The 19,890-nt window shown below is 44.0% G+C and overlaps 1 protein-coding gene across 1 annotated transcript in view; it reads left to right on the plus strand.

Annotated features, from left to right (window-relative positions):
- itgb5 (integrin, beta 5) overlaps positions 1-19,890 on the plus strand; it is a 59,531-nt gene that overhangs the window by 11,703 nt on the left and 27,938 nt on the right. Inside the window, exons 10-11 of the mRNA XM_080412874.1 lie at positions 5,547-5,721; positions 6,250-6,504. Coding sequence (XP_080269000.1) covers positions 5,547-5,721; positions 6,250-6,504 — 430 coding nt within the window. The remainder of the gene's footprint in view (positions 1-5,546; positions 5,722-6,249; positions 6,505-19,890) is intronic.

Raw genomic sequence — 19,890 nt, forward strand, 5'->3', positions numbered from 1 at the left:
ATGAGGTGTATATTGTCCTCCTCCACCATTTCCAAAGAGGCAGCATTGGCCTGTGTAGATCCGTAACCGCAGCTTAATGAAAATCACCCTGACTGACTAACGGAGTGTATTAAGTTGTCTTGGCCAGACAGTTCACTGCAGGCCACAATATATGTGGCTTGCATTCTCTTCTCAGCTGTAGGAACAACCTTAAAATTGTCGCTGGTGTTTATTTTCTCGGTTCAAACTGCCTTTTTAGTTATCTTTACCGCGTGCAGACATTCGATGCACTACTTAGGGCAGATGAATCCTCTCTTTCCTATCTGAAAGAAGGAATGGCCACTTGTCCCCACCACACAGCCATCTTGGCAGAATGCTGCTCATTCCTAAGGGAATATTCTCGCTGCGGCGCGTCTCGGCTGGAATCAATCAACAGCGAACACATCTACGGGGAGGCTGGCCAAGTTTCACTCATTGTCCCCCCAGAAGGATCTCAGGGGTTTCATCATCGGTGCTGCCTCTGCTCTCTGCAGGTCCCGCTGCAGCCGCAGTCTCTGTCTGGGAATGTGATTGTGCATCATTGAATGGAGGATGACGGAGGCAGGCGTTGGTTATTTTCAGAGAGAAGGTTGTAGAAGAGGCCAGAACCGCAGGGGACCACAGGAAGGGGCCAAGAGAACAGTGGGAGTTGAACCCATAATGATTAACCGTGCTTCTCTGGGGCACTGGACCTGGGCATGAGTTATGCTTTTCATTCCTGCGGAGTAGCTATTTTGGAATTTGTGCTTGGGATGAATGGGGTGTAGAGAGAACGTAAGGAGGAATGGTATTCAAAGAAGGCCTTCAGTGAGAGTTGGTTTCATGGAAGAGGAATGATAAATTGAATAGCAGAAGACCAGTGTCTTTTTCCACGGCTGTTACTCGGGCCCGTGTCCAACATGATGGGAGCATTCACCCCGTTGGAACACCCTTTCCTCATTTTGTCTCACCGAACAAAACAAAAAAAAGGTCAGGTGTCGCTGGATCATTGCACATCTTAATCACCATTGAATTTTTTACGGTCCAAATCCCTCTGCAGACCCTTTTTTATATTCCACACGAGTCTCAATGGAGCTTTGTATTGAGTGCTGGAGCCATTGAAAGTATTAGCAAGAGGCTACTTTGTACAGGCCACCACACAGGGAACCCCAATACACCCCTCCCCACCCTCCCCACCCTCCCCATGCTTGTTTCCCAGCTTCTGCATTTATCTGCTAGAATGTTATGTGAGGGTAGGGTGTGGGAGTAGGCAGTGGGTGTTGCATGCAAAATAAAGGGGCGAGAGACCATCTCCAGAGCTTTGGTGGCGGAGGGGCCCTGCTCTCTCTCTGTTTTCATCTAGGGAAGTGTGGTTTTGGGGGGAGAGGCGAGGGTTATGGTGCAGGCTATTGCGTCGCCAAAACTTCCCGCTCCGTGTGGAGAAAGTGGCCAAAAGCCCAGGTGTCAGTCACTGTGCCCCACCGAGCCTAACGCTGCATCTCAATGACCTCGGACAAAAGTAGGCAGAAGGGGGTTTGTGATACACACACACACACAGCCTTGAAACACACAAAAGAGCCCGGCAAGGAAAAAGCAGGCCCAAGTGTATTCAGCATCCTTTTCACTGCCATGCTCTCAGTGCCATAGGACTACTGAATAGAACCTTGCATGCGGATGGTGTCAGGTCTATGCTAACGCTTTAGCAATCTCTTCCGAGAAATTTCGTCTAAACAAACGAGAATCGTTTGAATTAGATTGTGGCTTGTGTTTTTTGTTTTACATTCTGCTCTGTCTGGCTCTGAATGCCAGACAGTCATGAGAATGCCATCATCGGAATTATTTCTCCACTGTTACAATGATGGCCATTTGGACAGCCTCCATCCTCGGGTCATGAGATGCTCATTAGATTTCAAGAGACATTTGGAAGACGCAAGTCTTAAAGACACAGTGCCATGATTTTGGTTCTGTTTTTTTTTTAGTTAAGGAGTTGACATTACTTCTCTACACCACCCAATGTGGTTAGAATGTGCAAGGATGTGTTGTTTGTATTTGCGCTTTCCCATTGTAAACTGCAAGGTTCTCTGACAAACCGGTGAATTTAGCTTTTTACCCTTTTTTCTCCCCAATTTAGTCGCTATGCCAATTGATTCCTCCCCACACACATTTGTGTACTGCTGTTGTGTCCTACTGACTCACCTGCCGGTGAGGAGTCCCCACCGTGAGGACGTAGAGCCTTCGTCCTCCCGCCCAACACTCCCTGCTGACAGGGAGGCTTTCCTCCCCCGAAACACAGGCCAATTGTGTTCGTATAGACGTTGACAAAGCCGGATACACCGCAGTGGATTTGAACCCACAACCTCCGCGGTGGTGGGCAGGCACTTTACCACTGCGCCACCCGAATGCCCAGCAGAAACAGACTGAACTTCTGACATATCAGGACCATGTACCTCCCATCACATGGACTTAACCCATTAAGACCTGAGGCAATTCTTAAAAATGTTTTCTAAATCCTAACAGTTTAAAAAAAAAAAAAAGATTTTTCAAAAATAGCAGATCTACTAGCTCATAGCGCGGCACTCTGTGCCGCGCTATGAGCTTGTATATCTGCTATTTTTGAATAGCCAAAGAAATGTAAAGTGACACAGATACGTTCCAGGTCTTAATGGGTTAATATTGAATAGTGTCACTCCAATAAATGATTGATGATGCACCTCAACAACCAGGCAAAGTAGTCTGAATGTGAAACTCCTTAATAATCAGTAATAGCTAAGGATCATTATGCCGGAGCTAAGGATCATTACGTTTTGTGCGTATGCAAGGAATAAAGCTTGTGATTTGTGTGATTCTTCAGTCTTCCAGCCTATTCCATTTCACATTACATCATACCGCCCACAGTCTTTCAACTGTCTGTCTGCCTCCCTTCATCATCTAATTTCTGGCACATTTTCAAGTCAACCTATCAGTGCCTGAATTATCATTTCAAATCACATTGCTCCCTGAGCCAGCTGAGTAACCAGGAACTTCCTCCACGGAGTTCAGCCGAGGTGTATCATCATCATCAGTGCCCCCTCCTCTCCCTTCTCCTCCTCCTCCTGTCCTGGCGTTTCCCTCCCATGCCTTCGCCACTAGTTTTGGGCGCCCTCCGTTTGCTCCACAACCTCATAACTAACTCTCCCAACGTGCCGCCTGATTGGGTGTAGTGGCTTGCTCGTGACTCACATGTCCCGTGAATCAAATTGTGTGCCCTGTTAGTTAATTAAGTTGCTCACGATGTAGTGGAGGAATGCGGAAGGGACGGGATGGGGCCTCTCTCTCACTCACACGTTACGTAGTCTCTACCTCTGTCCTCCTGAAAGGGCTTGTGTTTGTCTACATGTTGGTCAGAGGAAACTCCCAACAGCATATTTTGTGCTGTAATGCCTGAATACTCACACAGTCACACTTATTTATGTGTAATGAGTGGGTTTTTGTTTTTTACAAAAACACAACATTCTGTAGACTGTTTGTGCTTTGCTACTGTTCATAAGATTTGTACTTATTTTCAGTGTTAAGGAAGCTACTTTGAATGCATAGTATGCAAGCTGACAATTATTTCACACTGGAAGGTGTTGAATAACAGCATAGCTAGCTATCCCTCAGTAGAAAAATACTTTAGTAAACTACTACTACTACTTATAGTACATAGTTCGAGCTACTTATAAAGAAGTACTTTTGTAATATGAGATTCAAACAAAATATACAACAAAATTAAATCACAAGCCAGCAAAAATCCCACTCAGCTGAGTGTAAAGCAAAAAGTGCACATTTTCATGTTCACTTAAACATATGCCCGCCAGTCACACTAAATATCCCAATATCGATGGAAAAGTGCAAAGTGCGACGACAACTCTGGTTTTGTATGTCATGTCCTTCAGACAGTTGCCTTCCAAAAACTAGAGGCTAGGGGGATATTGCAGGTTATAGGCAATGTAAAAAATAGCATGCAACAACTATTTGACCGTTGCTGACAACAACGGTAGGCCTTTGGATGGAGTGTGCAGTTTGAATTGATTTGAATATCGTTGAAACTACTAGTCAACACTGCTTATTTTGTCCAATTTCCTCCTTGCATATTCAAAAGCTGTTTTCCTTTTGAAGTGGAGAATTGCAGACTGGTATCAACTCTTCACGCTGCTTCTCTCCCAGCAAGAGCTTGTAACCTCGACCGTCCGCTTCCCTCTCCCCTGTGTCTCAGCTGCATCCGTCACTGAGAGGACAGCACAAGGGAACATGAGATTAGAAATAACAGTAGGCGAGGTTTAGAAATGGTGAGCTCTTCCATTCACAGAATAACAAGTGGATGCTCTCTCCATGAGCAGGGAACAGATCTATGAACTCATTTGTTGTTGCCAACATCAACAGGTCTTGACAGTGGCTATGTGGGTCCAGTGTTTGGTTTGGGTCTGAGTCTAAAGCAAGAGGTTCTAGGCCTCTCTGGGACCCAGAACTGTTGATGGGAGCTTCAAAGCCCAGCGTGTCACCTCTCCAGCAGCCCCTTGGATTTCTGACTGTCAAAGTAGACGTAGAACAAAGATGGATGAGACAATTGACCTCCACAGAAATATTTCTACAGCTGTTTGTCCCCTCTCAGTCTTTGCAACATCTACTGTAATAGTGATATGTATATTGTTTATTGATATATTTTTCTGTATTCTATATTGTTTCGTATTCTGTGGGGAAGTCCATAAAGCTTAAATACCTTAGTTACAAAGTTGTATATCTTGTGTTCTTTTTTCGCCTTTGGCACTTTGGAATAAGGTTTTATAGGAGGTGTCAGAGTGAAGCTGACACGTGTGAATTACAGTCGGTAGTTCAGATTTATAGCAGCATCGTTTTTATCAGTAGGGAGGCATACTGAAGAGCCAAGAAAAACACCCGCGCCCTAGTTGGGACAGACAGTTTTGAGGATGACTGCGGCGGTAGCTTAGTGAAAAGCAGGGATGAAAACACTTGTTTATGTCGGGACAGGCCAGAAACCACGAGGGTTGGGTTTCTCCTCGCCTTAACACTTCCTTCCTCGGAGCAATCAAATGGGTGTAGGTCCTATGTCGTCTTGCGATTAATCTACAAAGTCGGAGCAATATCATCTGTGCGTGTGCGCTGTGAGCTTTCCTTTTCAACGAGTCGCGGCTGCACATGTAAACACAAATACGGGGTCGCACACAGTTCACATCTGTAGTCGAGCTGCCAAGTGGTGTAAGGCTGCAAGTAAATGTAGTTGCTGAGTCAGGTCATTGCAACACATAGAAATAAATACATTGATTTTACTTTTCTGTTTCTGAGGCTGTACAGCTACCGCAGTTGTCTAAACTTGCCTTGCCTTGTAGTTTTAAAACTAATCCAAAACATATCTCTGCCTGACTTTTTCTTTTCACTATATAAACATAATCATAATCCCCTTTCCCTTATAATTCCCCCAGTGTCCTACAGAACTATTACTGGTCAGATTATCAGAAACATGAGTAGGCCATTTGTTGACTGTCACACCGTTGGCTCGCTTTCCCCCCCAGGTGTCCTTCAACGTGAAAGTGGAGGCCAGGAGCTGCCCTCCGCCCGGCACCGACCAGAGCTTCACCATCAAGCCGGTGGGCTTCAAAGACCGTCTGGAGTTGACTGTGGATTACCAATGTGACTGTGGTTGCAGCCGTACAGCGCAGGCCAACAGCAGCATTTGCAGCTCCACAGGTAACACTGTAACAGGGCTGGAGGTGGGGCTCAAACCAAAGTGAAGAACTCGACCGACACAGTAAAAACCCTCAGGGTTTAAGTGTAAAAATGGACCAAAAAGGACACATCAGGTTCCATTTTTACACTGAGGGTTTTATTATGTTTATTTGGACAACCAACAGTCGGATGAATTGCCGTTCGGCTCTGCACACCTCGGGGTCATATGAGACACACACACACACTGAGTTTGAGACCAAGCGGAAATTTGGGCAGACCAGCGGTTTCCCAGAACAGATACAGACGAATATAGCCTGCGGGTCTGAGAAAGACGCGGAAATTATCCGTGTTCTGGAGATTGTATGCAGAGGCTTCCTGATTGGCCAACCTGACCCATCGGCTTTACTGATTGGCCGAGCTTTGCATATGTTTGTGCTTCATAGTCAACATAAATGGAGCGACTTGCATCGTTCCGGACATGCGTGGCCTCAAGTAGGCCGGCCGTCCTTGTGTATTCTAATCCACCAAACCAAACCTCCACCTACACAGGTACCTACAACTGTGGAACATGTCGCTGTGAGCCAGGCTACCTGGGGGCCCGCTGTGAGTGCCAGGACGGTGAGGCGGGCAGCCGCCACCTGAGCGCCTGCCGGGAGGCAGAGGGCAAGCAGGTCTGCAGTGGCCGAGGGGAGTGCAGCTGCAACCAGTGCCTGTGCTATGAGTCAGAGTTTGGCAAGATCTACGGTAGTTTCTGCGAGTGCGATGACTTCTCCTGTGCCCGACACAAGGGCGTCCTCTGCTCAGGTAAGAAGAACAACACCAGACTGTAAAATCCTGAGTTAATTTAACTCTTGAGGTTATACAAATGGGTCCTATTTGTGCAGTACACTCAAGTAAAATCCTCAGCATTATTGTATCCATTTGTAACTATGTAGATTCTCTTAACACACAGGGAGCACTTGTCTTGCTTTGATTTCCACACTTAATGGTAGCTTGCTAAATGTATTCTTGGTCCACATCCTAGGCTTTTAGCACAATGAAAGTTTATTTTAATAGATGCTTGTATTGGTTCATCAAATCACTCTGATCAATCGAGGTAATGAAGGTTAAAATGTACTTTTGAAATGCTATAACTAATTGTCTGTAAACCTTTCAGTGCCGCTTATGTTTTGGTTAGAAACAAAATGTTTGCCCATGTTGACATATAGACAGCCATGCCTGCCTTGGGTGTGTCTTTGTCTTTCAGGCACTCCCATAAGTAATTTTTGTCTTCAGAGTAAGCTGAAATGCTCACCTGCTTGACTGTTGGCCAAGTTCCTATGAAGAGGCTTAGAAAAGCAGCTGGAGTGGGCTGTTTCTAAACCTACGGCTTGCATTTTATTGTGTCTGAGAGTTGCAATCATCTGTGTGCAGGAAACTTGAAGTAAGCTCAGGATGTTATTTTGCACAGAGATGCTTTGCGAAAGTTAACAACCAGCACCACTAGAACCAGAGACTCTGGTGAGATTAACTTCCCAAACTGCTATTATTCCCCTTTATCTTTATTAATCATGATCTCCATGTTTTCATTTTTCATTTGCATGCTTTATTAATGAAAAATGCATGCACTTACTGATATCTACCACATTTTCTCCCATCTCGATGTCCCTGATTCTGTTTGCTGCTCCGCATAGCTCTGGGACTTGATGAGAGCGGGCAGGTTGGCTCTGCGTATCTGCTCAGCCATACTAAACAGTTGGGTTCCCAGAACATTGGGTCCAAGCCTCTGTGAGTTCTGGGGTGAGATCTACTAGCTGGATAGAGGCCCACTGGCTCATCCCCAAACCAACGGCTGTTCCTCTGAACCCACAGAGAGCGCTTTGTCAGAGTGGGGCCAGCTTTGGTCCTCTCTCCCTTAGCACAATGCATGGCTCTATTTATCTATACCCAGTAGAGGTGCCGTCTTTCGTTTAGTCAGCAGCAACATTGGAAATGCCAGAGAAAACGACAGAGAACAGCCATTTGTTTGTCAGCTGATCAATCATAATCAGTCATTAAATGTTAACACTCCAGTACTTTCTGAAGGCAGGCACTCGCTACACCTCCTATCACAGCATGGCTGGCTCAACATGGAGTTATAATGAGTTCCTAATGATTCCAAAGGGAAACTCCTCCCTCCTCTTCTCAATTCCCTGAATCAGTTAGTTAATTGTCACAAAGTATCTTGTATAAACAGTGTTGTAAAATCAATTCAGTGTTTGCATGAGGTTTTAATGGGAAGGCCTGCTCTGCATCCCTGTGCCCTGTTAAAATGTCTTGTAAATAGAATTGTGCACCACCTAGATTGGTCACGCTCCGCTGAGAGCAGCTCACCTGCAGTGTGTCTGGGAAAAGGGCTGGAGGTGGTTGGGTGTTCAGTCCGATAAATGGCTTAAAGGCTCATCAGGTTTTATTAAAAGGGAAGTCAGCTGGCACTGTGATCTCTGTGCTTTTCTTTTCTCTCAGAGGATTGCTGGTCACCCATAAGATTGTCCCTAGAAGGTCTGAAAGGAGCTGTAGTTTTTTCTGTGCGTCATATTAACTTTGGCAGAAAGCCAACATCCCTTCTATCTGAAACTGCTAATGCGTCTCACACTGATAAATGGATAGGTGGGTGCCAGTTGTGGTGAAAATCTCCAGGGTTTTGGAGAGATTGAGGCTAATAGAAAATGTACCCATGGATACATGGATGTACAACTGCTGTGGCAGTTCCTCCTCAGTCAGTAGGGCCCTCCATTGACTTCTGTAGCTCAGCCTGTCTGATTAGATTGCTGTGTCAGTGGGCCAAAAGTCAGGCACAGACTGCTGCAAGGTGGATTCTGGTTTACAAATAAAAGACAGCTGGTTACACAGGAGCATGCCTGGACTCCTCCTAAAGCTACTTCAGGGTGGTTCAATTTGGCTGAACCGTCTCTTTACTGCAGTTTATTTAAACACAGATGCTTGTGCCTTACACCACTTAGTTTGTCCCCTCTGAAATGTCTGTGAAATGTTTCATCGTTATTTTGTGTTTAGTCACATAGCATATTGCCATTTAGGTCATGAGATAATGATGTGTATTGGTATTGGACCATATTGAGTCAGTTATTTTGTCCTATATTGGTTTGCGTTTACTTTATTGTGGTGTTTTATGTTTGTGGAAGAGTCCTTTTCCTTCTATCTCCCAGGCTAGACTCTTTTGATGCTTTTAGCAGCTGTGCAAGCTGGTCAGGGTTGAATGTGAGGACACAACAGAGGAAGCAGGCCACACTCCACAGTCCACACCCAGTTGTGGCTCAAATCTGTCGGCCTGGCTGGCTGGCTGTTGGGCTCAGCTGTAAAGGCATTGTGGTGACATGAGGTAGTGGCCAGCCAAAACCTCTGTAACACTCTGCAAGAGTGTCTTTATAGACCAGGGAGTTTGTCACCACTAATACAATACTGTCTGAAACTTAACTGCAAACTCTTATCAGATGGAACCTAGTTTGTAGAAATCTGAGGGCAAGAATAGGCTGCAGCAATTCATATTTATTTCATGGACATGTGCTTCCTTTTAAACTACACTCTCAAATACAGACTCATGTAAAACTTGTTATTATGGCCACTGGGCAGGAGTTGTGATAAACTCAACATTTATTTTAGTCCTCCTCCCATCCATCCTCGTCAAATTTATTTTCGTCAGATTTGTTTTTGTGATGGTCAATCTTGACAAGCTATCTTTGTGCCAGCTTAGGTAAACTCACCATTCTTATCTTTCACAGCTGTGCTCAGCCGTATGCTGGTCGATGAATGGAGGAGATAGCTGTGTTTTTTTTTTTTTTTTACTTTGTATTCTCGAGTTGGTTTTTATTAAGGTGGTTGTTCTCCACTGTTGTTCTCCACCAGTAGCTGACTGTGTTATGTTAGTCCTCTGTACATCAGACCAATATTGACATTGATTGTGGTTCCCAAACCTTTTGGCCTGTGCACCCCCTTCTACATCCCCAATGCCAGACACCTTAAAAAAATACAACCTACTCTATTCATAGCTGCATTAACTTTATATTAAATTGCAACTCCTCTTTCAGGATTTTTAATTTTTTTGATTTTTTTGGGCAGTGAAACCGCCCCTATATGTGAGGTTTGGACATCGACATTCGCTGCACTGTGATTGGCCACCATTGTACCCCCCCCACCCATTGTACCCCCCCAACCCTGCGCTGTGATTGGCCACCATTGTACCCCCCTAACCCTGCACCGTGATTGGCCAATCACAGTCTATTCAGGACTGTGATTGGCTAGTGAAACATGACACATGTGCATAGCCCTATAAATAGGACTATGCACTGAAAAAAAACACATTTATGTTTTTTTTTAAGTTAGGGGTGTACAATGGTTGGTCCACAATATTACTTTTCTTCCATCACTTCTTCCATCACTGTGATGACCACTGTGACCACACCGCCCACTTCACACTGGGTGTGATTTTAGATTTCTTTGGGCTATTCAAAAATAGCAGATGTAAAAGCTTGTAGATCTGCTATTTTTGAAAAATCGTGAAAATATGTGAAAATCTTTGAATATTATATTTTTTTAAAGCGAACATTTGTGACTCAAATCTTTGCTTCTGGGGGGTCCCTGGAACAAAATATTTTTGGGGGGTCCGCGGCCAAATACATATCATTTTGGGGGGTACTTGACATAAAAAAGTTTGAGAACCACTGATGTAGCAACATGTAGGTTTTTTTCAGGAAACTGTTAGGATTTAGAAGACATTTTGTAGAATCGGCCTCAGGTCTTAATGGGTTAAATCTGTGCGATGCTTTCATGCGTCCGAGCGTGTTTGAACGCCTGACCAGCGGAGGTATAGGGTTTGTGTAGTGTTTTAACCACATTTAACCCTGGCGTCCCTATTTTGTGCACGCCATTTATTTATTTTTTCCCACCAGGTCTCGGGTCCTGCTGAGGGGTATTTTCACTGTTTCTCTCTTGCTCCTTTGTTGATTTTCTTTGTGGGCTATTGTTTTTTTATTTTTTGTTCAGTTCATGACTGCCAGTTCCCACCTGATATTGTGTGGGAGTTCTGACCGCTCCAGACGGTACTGAATAACCGCTAGCTTGCACAAGGTCTTCAGACTAGGACTTAAGTCTAAGATGTACAGGTGTGTGTTTTTCTTTTTTTTAGATCCCCCAAAAAGGATAATTCGATCTCCCACCATGCAACAGCACATCCTGAACATAAGTGGGCCTTTCCCCTTGGGCCCAACCTTCTTCCGGGAGAAGGTCTCTGGGTTGAATTTGAAGGCCCTAGGCTCTCGCCCTAAGCCCTCGCCACCATATATGTACAGCTCTCCATTGTACGCAAAGGCTGAATGACCCCCTGCCATGTCCTTTGGAGGAAGCTGTGCAGAAGGCGTGTTCAGCCAGCAGTTGGTCTCTGTGTCAAACACTCTGATGCTGTCATACCACAACAATTGCCCATCGTAGCCCCCATATAGAAACATCTTTGTCCCGATGATGGTTGCAGAGTGACATCTTAAATCAGGTGGTGGAGGTCCTCTGGTGTTAATTAAAGACCAGACCATTGTGCCGGTGTCCAACTTGTGCATGTCATTAGTGTATCTATAATAGTTGAATCCTCCATAGACATACATGACCTTCCCCAAGACACATGCTGAGTGACCCTCCCTTCCCTCTGGACCATTCCCGGGGCCAGAAACCTTAAGCCATCCGTGGGTGTCGACATCAAATGCATAAAGCACGTTGCAGTAGGGCTTCCCTCCTCCCCAGATGTAGATGGTATGTTCTATCAGTACAGCTGTGTGGCCCGTGCGTCTGGATGGAACCTCAAGGGGACGTTTTCCATTTCCAGGTGTCTCTGGAGGCACCTCCCTCCAGCATAAAGACACTGTGTTGAAGACATGTACACCAATCTGTGGAACTCTGTCCTTCACGTTACTGCACCCTCCAAAGGAATACACTTTGTTTCCCACGGCAACGGCAGCAGCAGCAGCAGCACTTTTTGCAGAGCCTTTGAGATGCACGGACCAGAGAAACATTTCTAATGGAGGCAAATAGATCAAACGGGCTTAATATGTCGTTGCTCTTTAAACTTACTAGAGTTCTTTTGTTCGTGCGACCACTTATATTGGCACAGTCGCACAAACGTCATGGGAGGTCTGATCAATCCATGACGCAGATGCGTATTGATCTCCTAATATGGTCATTTGATTGCCATGGCAACCCCAGCCCATACACAGCACATTAACGGACAGTGCCAGCAGGAACCGAAACGGGTCCTTCAGGGTGAAACCACAGAAGAACCATTTTTGGTTCCAGAAGTAAGATTTGGTTAAGACCAAGATTCTTTAAAGAACCGTTTTTGGGCGGTGAAACCGCCCCTATATGTGAGTTTTGGATATTTGCACACCAAATCCTGCGCTGTGATTGGCCACCAGTGTACCCCCCTAACCCTGCACCGTGATTGGCCAATCACAGTCTATTCAGGACTGTGATTGACCAGTGTCACATGACACATGTGCATAGCCCTATATAAGAAACCATAACTTGAAAAAAAACCATGAATTTGTTTTTTTCAAGTTATGGTTTCGTCCATCATAAAGAGTGTTTCAATAAATGTATTTATTTTTTGTACATGATTGGTTGACTCCATTCAGTATTGTGATTAGCTAGCAAGACACCGCCCACTTCACACAGGGTGTGATTTTTGGGCGGTGAAACCGCCCCTATAAGTGAGGTTTGGAAAAATGTACAAATATCCTGCGCTGTGAAACCGCCCCTATAAGTGAGGTTTGGAAATTTGTACAATTATCCTGCACCGTGATTGGCCAATCACAATCTATTCAGGACTGTGATTGGCCAGTGTCACATGACACATGTGCATAGCCCTATATAAGAAACCATAACTTGAAAAAAAACATACATTGTTTTTTTTCAAGTTATGGTTTCGTCCATCATAAAGAGTGTTTCAATAAATGTATTTATCTTTTGTACATGATTGGTTGACTCCATTCAGTATTGTGATTAGCTAGCAAGACACCGCCCACTTCACACAGGGTGTGATTTTTTTTTTAAGTGAATCACACATTGTTAGCCTCGGAAACCCAGGCTTTTTTTTTTGTTACAAAAGAAAAAAAGCCTGGGGGAGCCATGCAGGAACGATGGTCTTGGACCTTGTTATCTCCTAACCAATCAGAGTGCAGAGGGGCGTCGCTCTAAATTTGGTGACGTCAGCGTGCTCCGTGCACAGGCCGAGGGGGGGAGGGGAGGGGAGGCGGGGACATAGATTGGTGAAGCAATAGGAAGCCACGCACAAATCCGGGCGGCTGTGTTTGGGTCCGCCCTTCAAGACCATGGATTGAGCTCGTAGCCTCAGGCTACACATTGTTGACTCCATTCAGTATTGTGATTAGCTACTGTAGCAAGACACCGCCCACTTCACACTGGGTGTGATTTTTCTATAATTTTTTGATATCCACTGCCGGACATCCTTGATTTTAACCAGTTCTGCGTATTTGCATGAATGACCTACATGATAGGCTGCCACAAGCTACATGCCAGGTAGTTAGGCTGCTGGCAGCAAGTCAACTTTTTAAACGTTTACAAATGATTTTCTTACATTTATAATTATATATAATTTAAAAAAAATTAATGTATTGGTTATTGTTTTTCTTTTTAATAATAACCAGCACCACGATTACGCTATTAATGTCACGCAACTTGCGCACCCCTGGGTGTGCACGCGCCACAGTTTGAGAATCCCTACTATACACTACGCAGGCTGACTGCAGTAAAGACATCTGGGAAGTTGGGAACACAACCAAACGGTGGAGGAAGTTGATGTGAGGATGCAAGATAAACGTTCAGTCTTGTGCCTCCTTGGCATGGAGGATCTCTCAGGATTGTCCTGTTGTGAGCCCTACATTTACTGCCACCTCTGCTGGCCGGCCCTCAGAATCATGAATCAGTCTCTAAAGTTAGCTGCAGTCTTGACAGGTTGGAGATGTGGTGGGAGTTGCAGTGTCAGTGTCCTCTTAATAGGTCTGAGGGGGAGGGAAGGTATGAGAGGAGGCTGGAAGTGGGGAAGCGTCGTAGGGGTGGGGGAGTGCTGGGTCAGCTGACCTGTATCGGGAGACTGTCTGTCTCTGTATGCCATCGTAATCTTATCCCCAGTATCTCCAAGGCCATCCCTTCAGGTCTTTCTGTCAGCGTTCGTATCTCAGTCTGTCTGTGGGCAGCCCTGAATGCTTGGTGTGTGTGTTATAATACAGTTGAAGGTAATTTTCAAGCCTTGGTTTTGTTTGCGTGAGTGTGTGTGCTTCCAAATATATATATATATATATATATATATATATATATATATATATATATATATATATTAGAGCATAATCCAGTCAAGACATGCAGGGATAAGTCGCGTGCTCCATTTGCTCCATTTACAAGGCCTCAGTAAATCTTGACTTTGTAGTCCTCCTGCCCCCCCCCCCCCTGACATCTCCACAGCGAGCTCTGCAGCTGGTTTTAAATAATGATCTAAGCGCTCAACAGTCTCCAATTGCCAGAAATAGCATGGCCTTATTTTCCAGACTGGCACACTTACCCGCAAACCCTCTTTTAACCCATAAATAAATGTGCTGTCTCAAAGATCTGGCGTGTGTGTGTGTGTGTGTGTGTTCGTGTGTTCGTTCATTTGGAGGATAAATGGGAACACATGTGTTTATTAATGTTTAGGCCTAGCGTGACTGTGCTTCATGCAAGTAGGAGCTGTCCTCAGGCTAGCAGTGTCTTCGTCATCATTATTGTTTTTGTTTTGACCTTCACCTAACGACTGCAATAATATGCACATTTACTCATTGATTCTTCGTTTTGTCAGCGTATATCTGGAAATCAAGTCTAACAGCAGTCTACTCTAGATTGCAGGCGGATTAGTATGGACGTTCCAAGTTGTTGGTCTAGCCAGAGCACGGACATGTTGAAACACAAAGTAATACTCTTATTGTCAAACATTCGACACTGTGCAAGTATGTCTAGCTCCTGCCGCTTCCGTGACTCTGTCTAGAAGAACTTGCTTGTAGTCCTGTGTGAGCTACTAAAGACTAAAACAGTGGTTTTCAATCTTTTTCCTGTAAAGGACCCCAAATTCATATGTATTTGACCACAGACCCACATTTGAAAAGATTTTGTGCTAGGGACCCCCATAAGAGAAGATTTGTGTTAAAAATGTGCAAAGTTTTTGTACTTGATCTTGATCGAAATTGATCTAAAAGACTGTCCCACACATAACTCAGTGGAAGGTAATTAGACTTGACTTTCTTAAAAGTCCTATTCTGAGGTTAAGCCTGGTCGTAATTGAGCTGCCAGTTTGAATACAATGTTCTGATGGAGGATGAAGTTCATCAAGTGACTTGGTTTCAGTGGCTGTGGTGAACATCAGTTGTTGTTAGTAGCAAAACATGCAGTAATTAGTGAGTCTGTTCTAAGTTCATTGGCTGATTGCCATTCATGCACAGCGCCTTTTGGTTTCTACAAAGATGATGTACTACTCTTCTCAAAAAGTAATAATGTGATATTTAAATAATTAAATTGTATTGAAATATTAAACATATTTAATAATATATTGTTAGATTTATTGTCATATTACCCTTGTTAGACCTCCCCGAGGTTGCGTAATAGGCTGCCATGCTGTGTATAAACCACACTTGTCTGTGTGAGTGGAGATAATATACGATTGATTGATTGATTGAATGATTAAAGTGTCTTGCTTCTTTAGAAGCCCAGCCTGTATGGGATTGACACATTATATGGTACATTAATCTAGCTATCTATTTAATACAGTACACTTGAAGCATTAACATGTACAGTACTTGTTGCATATACAATGTATGGCACACACACTAAAGTGTGGAGAGATTTAGTTCTAACTTGGACTTAAAGAGGGACTTTAAAACTCATACTTAAACTCTGGTCATAAACAAAGAGTATTTGGCCTTTATTAAACACATTAATAAAAAATCAGTTCATGCCTTTGGCCAAGTATAGCAGCAGGCATAGAGCAGTGCAGGTGAGACTAAAGAAATGCATTTGCACATATACAGTATATTTCACTATCTGTATTTATCTGTATTATGCTAAATGTAAAATCTGTATCAATGAACACTGAGGATTTTACTATATATGGTTTAGACGGGCAGTTAGAAACATTTAAAACATGTGCCACTAATTTCCTCTTGCGCATAGATAAAGTTAATCAACGATTAAATAGGTCACGTCTGTCTTTAGATAAATTAAATAAATGTTAAAGCTCATCCAGGCCAACCTCCTGTCCATGCCATCTCAAATCAACAAATTACGAGAAAGGATCAAGCCCTGCCCCTCAGCAGAGGACGAAATGCAGATTAGTTGAAGTGGGTTTCAGCTTTCAAACTAAACTCTTTTCAACCCTTTGACTTTGACTGTTAAGCCTCCCCACGCCTGTTATTGTTTTCATATGAAAACCCCCCAGATACCCTGCGAAGATCTACCAACTCTTAGATGGTCACACATGCATGGAACTAGGATTAGGCATTGTGGTGGGGTTTATTGAAGTCCCACCTGTGATGTAGTAGCAGCTACGTGAGCGCCACCTGTTCTCCTAGTGATCAGTCCCTTGGCCCTGAGGTAAAGCAAACACTGCATGTCACCTCCACTCCACCCTCCATCCACCCCTCCCTTCCACTTTTATAGACTTGACTGAACCTGACCGTCACAGACAAAAGCCCCACAGAGCTTGCTCAGCATGGTATCATTTTCTCAGCTCTTTCCCACATTAAATGCAGCACATATGATGCCCCACCCCTCCTCAGCCCTATCGTTTCGGGCGGTAAGGCACCTTGGAGCCTTGCAGGTGTTACGTTGCACTGAAATTGTAGTGTGCTGAATATCTTTCACTCTCCCTTTCCTCTTTCCCTCCCTCACTGATTCCTGCTGTTGCTTTCATTGTACCATCTGGGTACACTTGACGTGGGTGCCACTTCGGGACATTTGTGTGTTTGCGTGAGTTACAAACGAGCTGGCAATGTGAAAGATGTAACTGAAACATGACAAAGAATCGGGAGTAAATGGAACCAGCCCCATGGACGGGTTGTGTGTAAGAAAGGATTAACGTACCACATTACAGCTGCAGGGCACCTCTTTACACTTCAAACACATTGGGGCACAGAGACATACCACCGCCACATCACGCAAATCTGAGGTTACTGGCCCCAAGGCAGGGCTCGCGTATAAAGTTATCATTTCTGCTTTGACTTGACATACTCTTTTATGTGGGATATACATATGGTAGCAATAGATGTATTTATGCCTTTGTGGTTGCTTGTGCATCAGCCATCATCATCATCACCGTGGTTGGACAGGTAACCCATAGTTAGGGGTGAGCCATAACCAGGCTACTTAGTGTAACCAAATGATGCATTGATGTTGCTCATAGAGGATTGTTTTGTCAACATGCAGCGTTTCCCCTATTATGACGTTCTAGCAGCGGTGGTGAATTTGTATTGCGCACGGTTTTATTTTTTTTTCATTCAAAATAAGAAGTCGGGTGTCTTTGAGATTGACGGGTGTCGTGGAGTCACGGTGGCCCTGTGCACAGCTTCCAGAACACTTTACTTATGGGCTATACTGAGGCTTCTATCTTTGTATGCAAGATCATTATTAAGATGATCTTCCATCTTTATGTCACAGACGTTACATCAAATTAATATGTTTGATGTAACGTTAGCCACTTAAAATACGTTGTTGAGCGGAATCCCTCGGGGCTCTATAGTAGGGACTTTTCTGTTTTCACTCTACATTAAATATAATATTACGTTTTCCTAGATTACGGATGCTAAGGTGTAAGTGGTTTAATTTATCGCGCAACAGTGTTGCTTTCTTGACAAAAAGAACAAATCTGCAAGATATCAACTTGCTGTCTTTTGAGTGAAGTTGCAGGACTCGCTTCAATGTTTGCTTCAATGTTGACTTCTACCCGGTGCTTGTTGTAACGTGATTTAATATGCTGAGATGATCAGGTAAGCGTGAAGTTAATTGACCTGAATATGAATTATGAAGCGATATGCTGTTCTGTATGGCCAATAGACGGATCCCCAGGGAGAGTGAGTATAGCCTACAACACTCCCATGGACTTCTGTTGTAAATGGAAATTATTAACACAATATTCAAACATTTATTGCCAAAACCAACAAGAATAATGCTTAAGTAATGTGATCACGTCACGTTGAGATCAAAGAGTGTTGTAACTCTTTCAATGGGACTGGCTGGAGCCCTCTCGTCTCCTGTCCTGTCCTCTCCTCTCTGCTTTGTTTCTGTCTGTCTCACAAGTTTGTAACTGGATAGGAAGTGTCCATACTGGTAGCACAAAATAATGTAACTTAAGGTGGGGCACCTCTGCTGAATGCATATAGGAGAAACACTGACATTTGAGTGCCACGTTAAGAACTCAATTCACCCCCACAATGCGAGTATCTGTGCCTGTGAAACGTGGGCAGCTTATGGCATCAGGTGAGAAGGGCTGGTGTTTGGTTTTCATTTTGTGGGCTCTGCATCTGTTTGAAGAACTCACTGTGAAGTCAGGCCAGCTTACGGACAGCTCAAAGTTCTGGGTGGTTCTGAAGCATTAGTACTCCCCTAGAGGTTGCTGCTCTTGCGTTTGGTTCCATTCACCAACATAATATCCAATAATTGTTTTAACGGTTACAAATGTTGAACAGCTGTGTAAATCTTTGTTTGCTTACTGTTGGAAGCATGGTGTGCGGACCCCGGGGTGCACTGCTGCTGCTGTTGTTGACCAAATAAATATTAGGCTATGTGAAGCTTCTGGCTCTTTCTGTGTGTGGAATGGGCTAGAGAGCAGGCCACCTACAGTATCTACGGTCTTGGATTATATACTGGCATAGAGACGGACAGAGAGGTACCCAGGACTAATAACCTGTGGCACACTTTCTCATGGAGTTTCACCACATCCACTCACACATAAGCTATCCTCTCCATAAAGGAGCCAAGCAGCTTTGTCAGCTTGCTAGCTAGTGTTCTGCATGCATTGAGATATGTCAGTCCTGCATGTCTGATCATGATCTTCAAGGTAGACCAATAGAGATCATCCTGGCACTGATGTGTTGAGGCCTCAGAGGAACTTGTTCAAATAACGCTTAAAAGAAGAGCGTTTCTGTCTCGGTTAGCCACTGGAAGGAAGTGAAAAGAGGCATTGTGTGTGTGTCACCCAAATCTAGACTGGCATTTCTCCTGCCTTTTTGGTTGGACACAAGTTTGACCGTATCAATTATCCTTCCTTTTTTTTGTGATACTTAACTCTCTCAGTGCCAATGAAAAAAAAAAATTATTGCGAACTTTCTTCTTTTTTTTTTCAAAGTAAAAAAAAAGTGCTTAGGAAGCGAGATACAGCCTTTTTCAGTTATAGGTTAAACAAAGAGTGGATGGAGCTGCAAATCTTCAGATAATGATATCTATCTGAACACTTTTTTCAACCAAAAAAATAAAAAATAAAAACATTTTATTTTATTTTATTTATTTTTTAAACTCGGGATTTCTCGTTCTGGCACTGAGGGTATAACCCTAAAACTCGGGATAACTCGGGGTCTGGCACTGAGAGAGTTAATGGCAACAGTTGGCAACTTTTAACCCTAACCCGTTTGCTTGAGTGACATTTTCATTACTTTCACTTTATCTTTTGCATAAGCACATTTTGCAGATAATTAGGAGCTCACTATCAGATCTGCACCCAGAATAAGAAGTGTAATTAATGTCTGCCGGATTTATACTTGGTTGCATAGCGTTTGCGCATCTGAAAATAGATGATCTCACTGCATCGCACAACGCGATGCAGTGTGAGCTTGTAGATCTGCTGTTTTCGGTGCACATGCAAAACTAAGTATAAATCAGGCTTAAGAACAGGTCACCACCATAGATCCACCGCCACCATGTCTAACTCGCAGAGACAAACATCGCAACCATCACTGTCATCACACACACACACACACACATACACACACACACACACACACACACACACACACACACACACACACACACACACACTCTCCCGTGGTTAAAAGTCTCTTTCAGATGCCTCAGTGTGTCAACACACAACATGCAGACTCAGCTACTTTTAGGTACATCATCAACGTCAGCGCAAAATAG

This window comes from Gymnoscopelus braueri (assembly GCF_963280865.1).
Source record: "Gymnoscopelus braueri genome assembly, chromosome: 18".
Taxonomy (NCBI): domain Eukaryota; kingdom Metazoa; phylum Chordata; class Actinopteri; order Myctophiformes; family Myctophidae; genus Gymnoscopelus; species Gymnoscopelus braueri.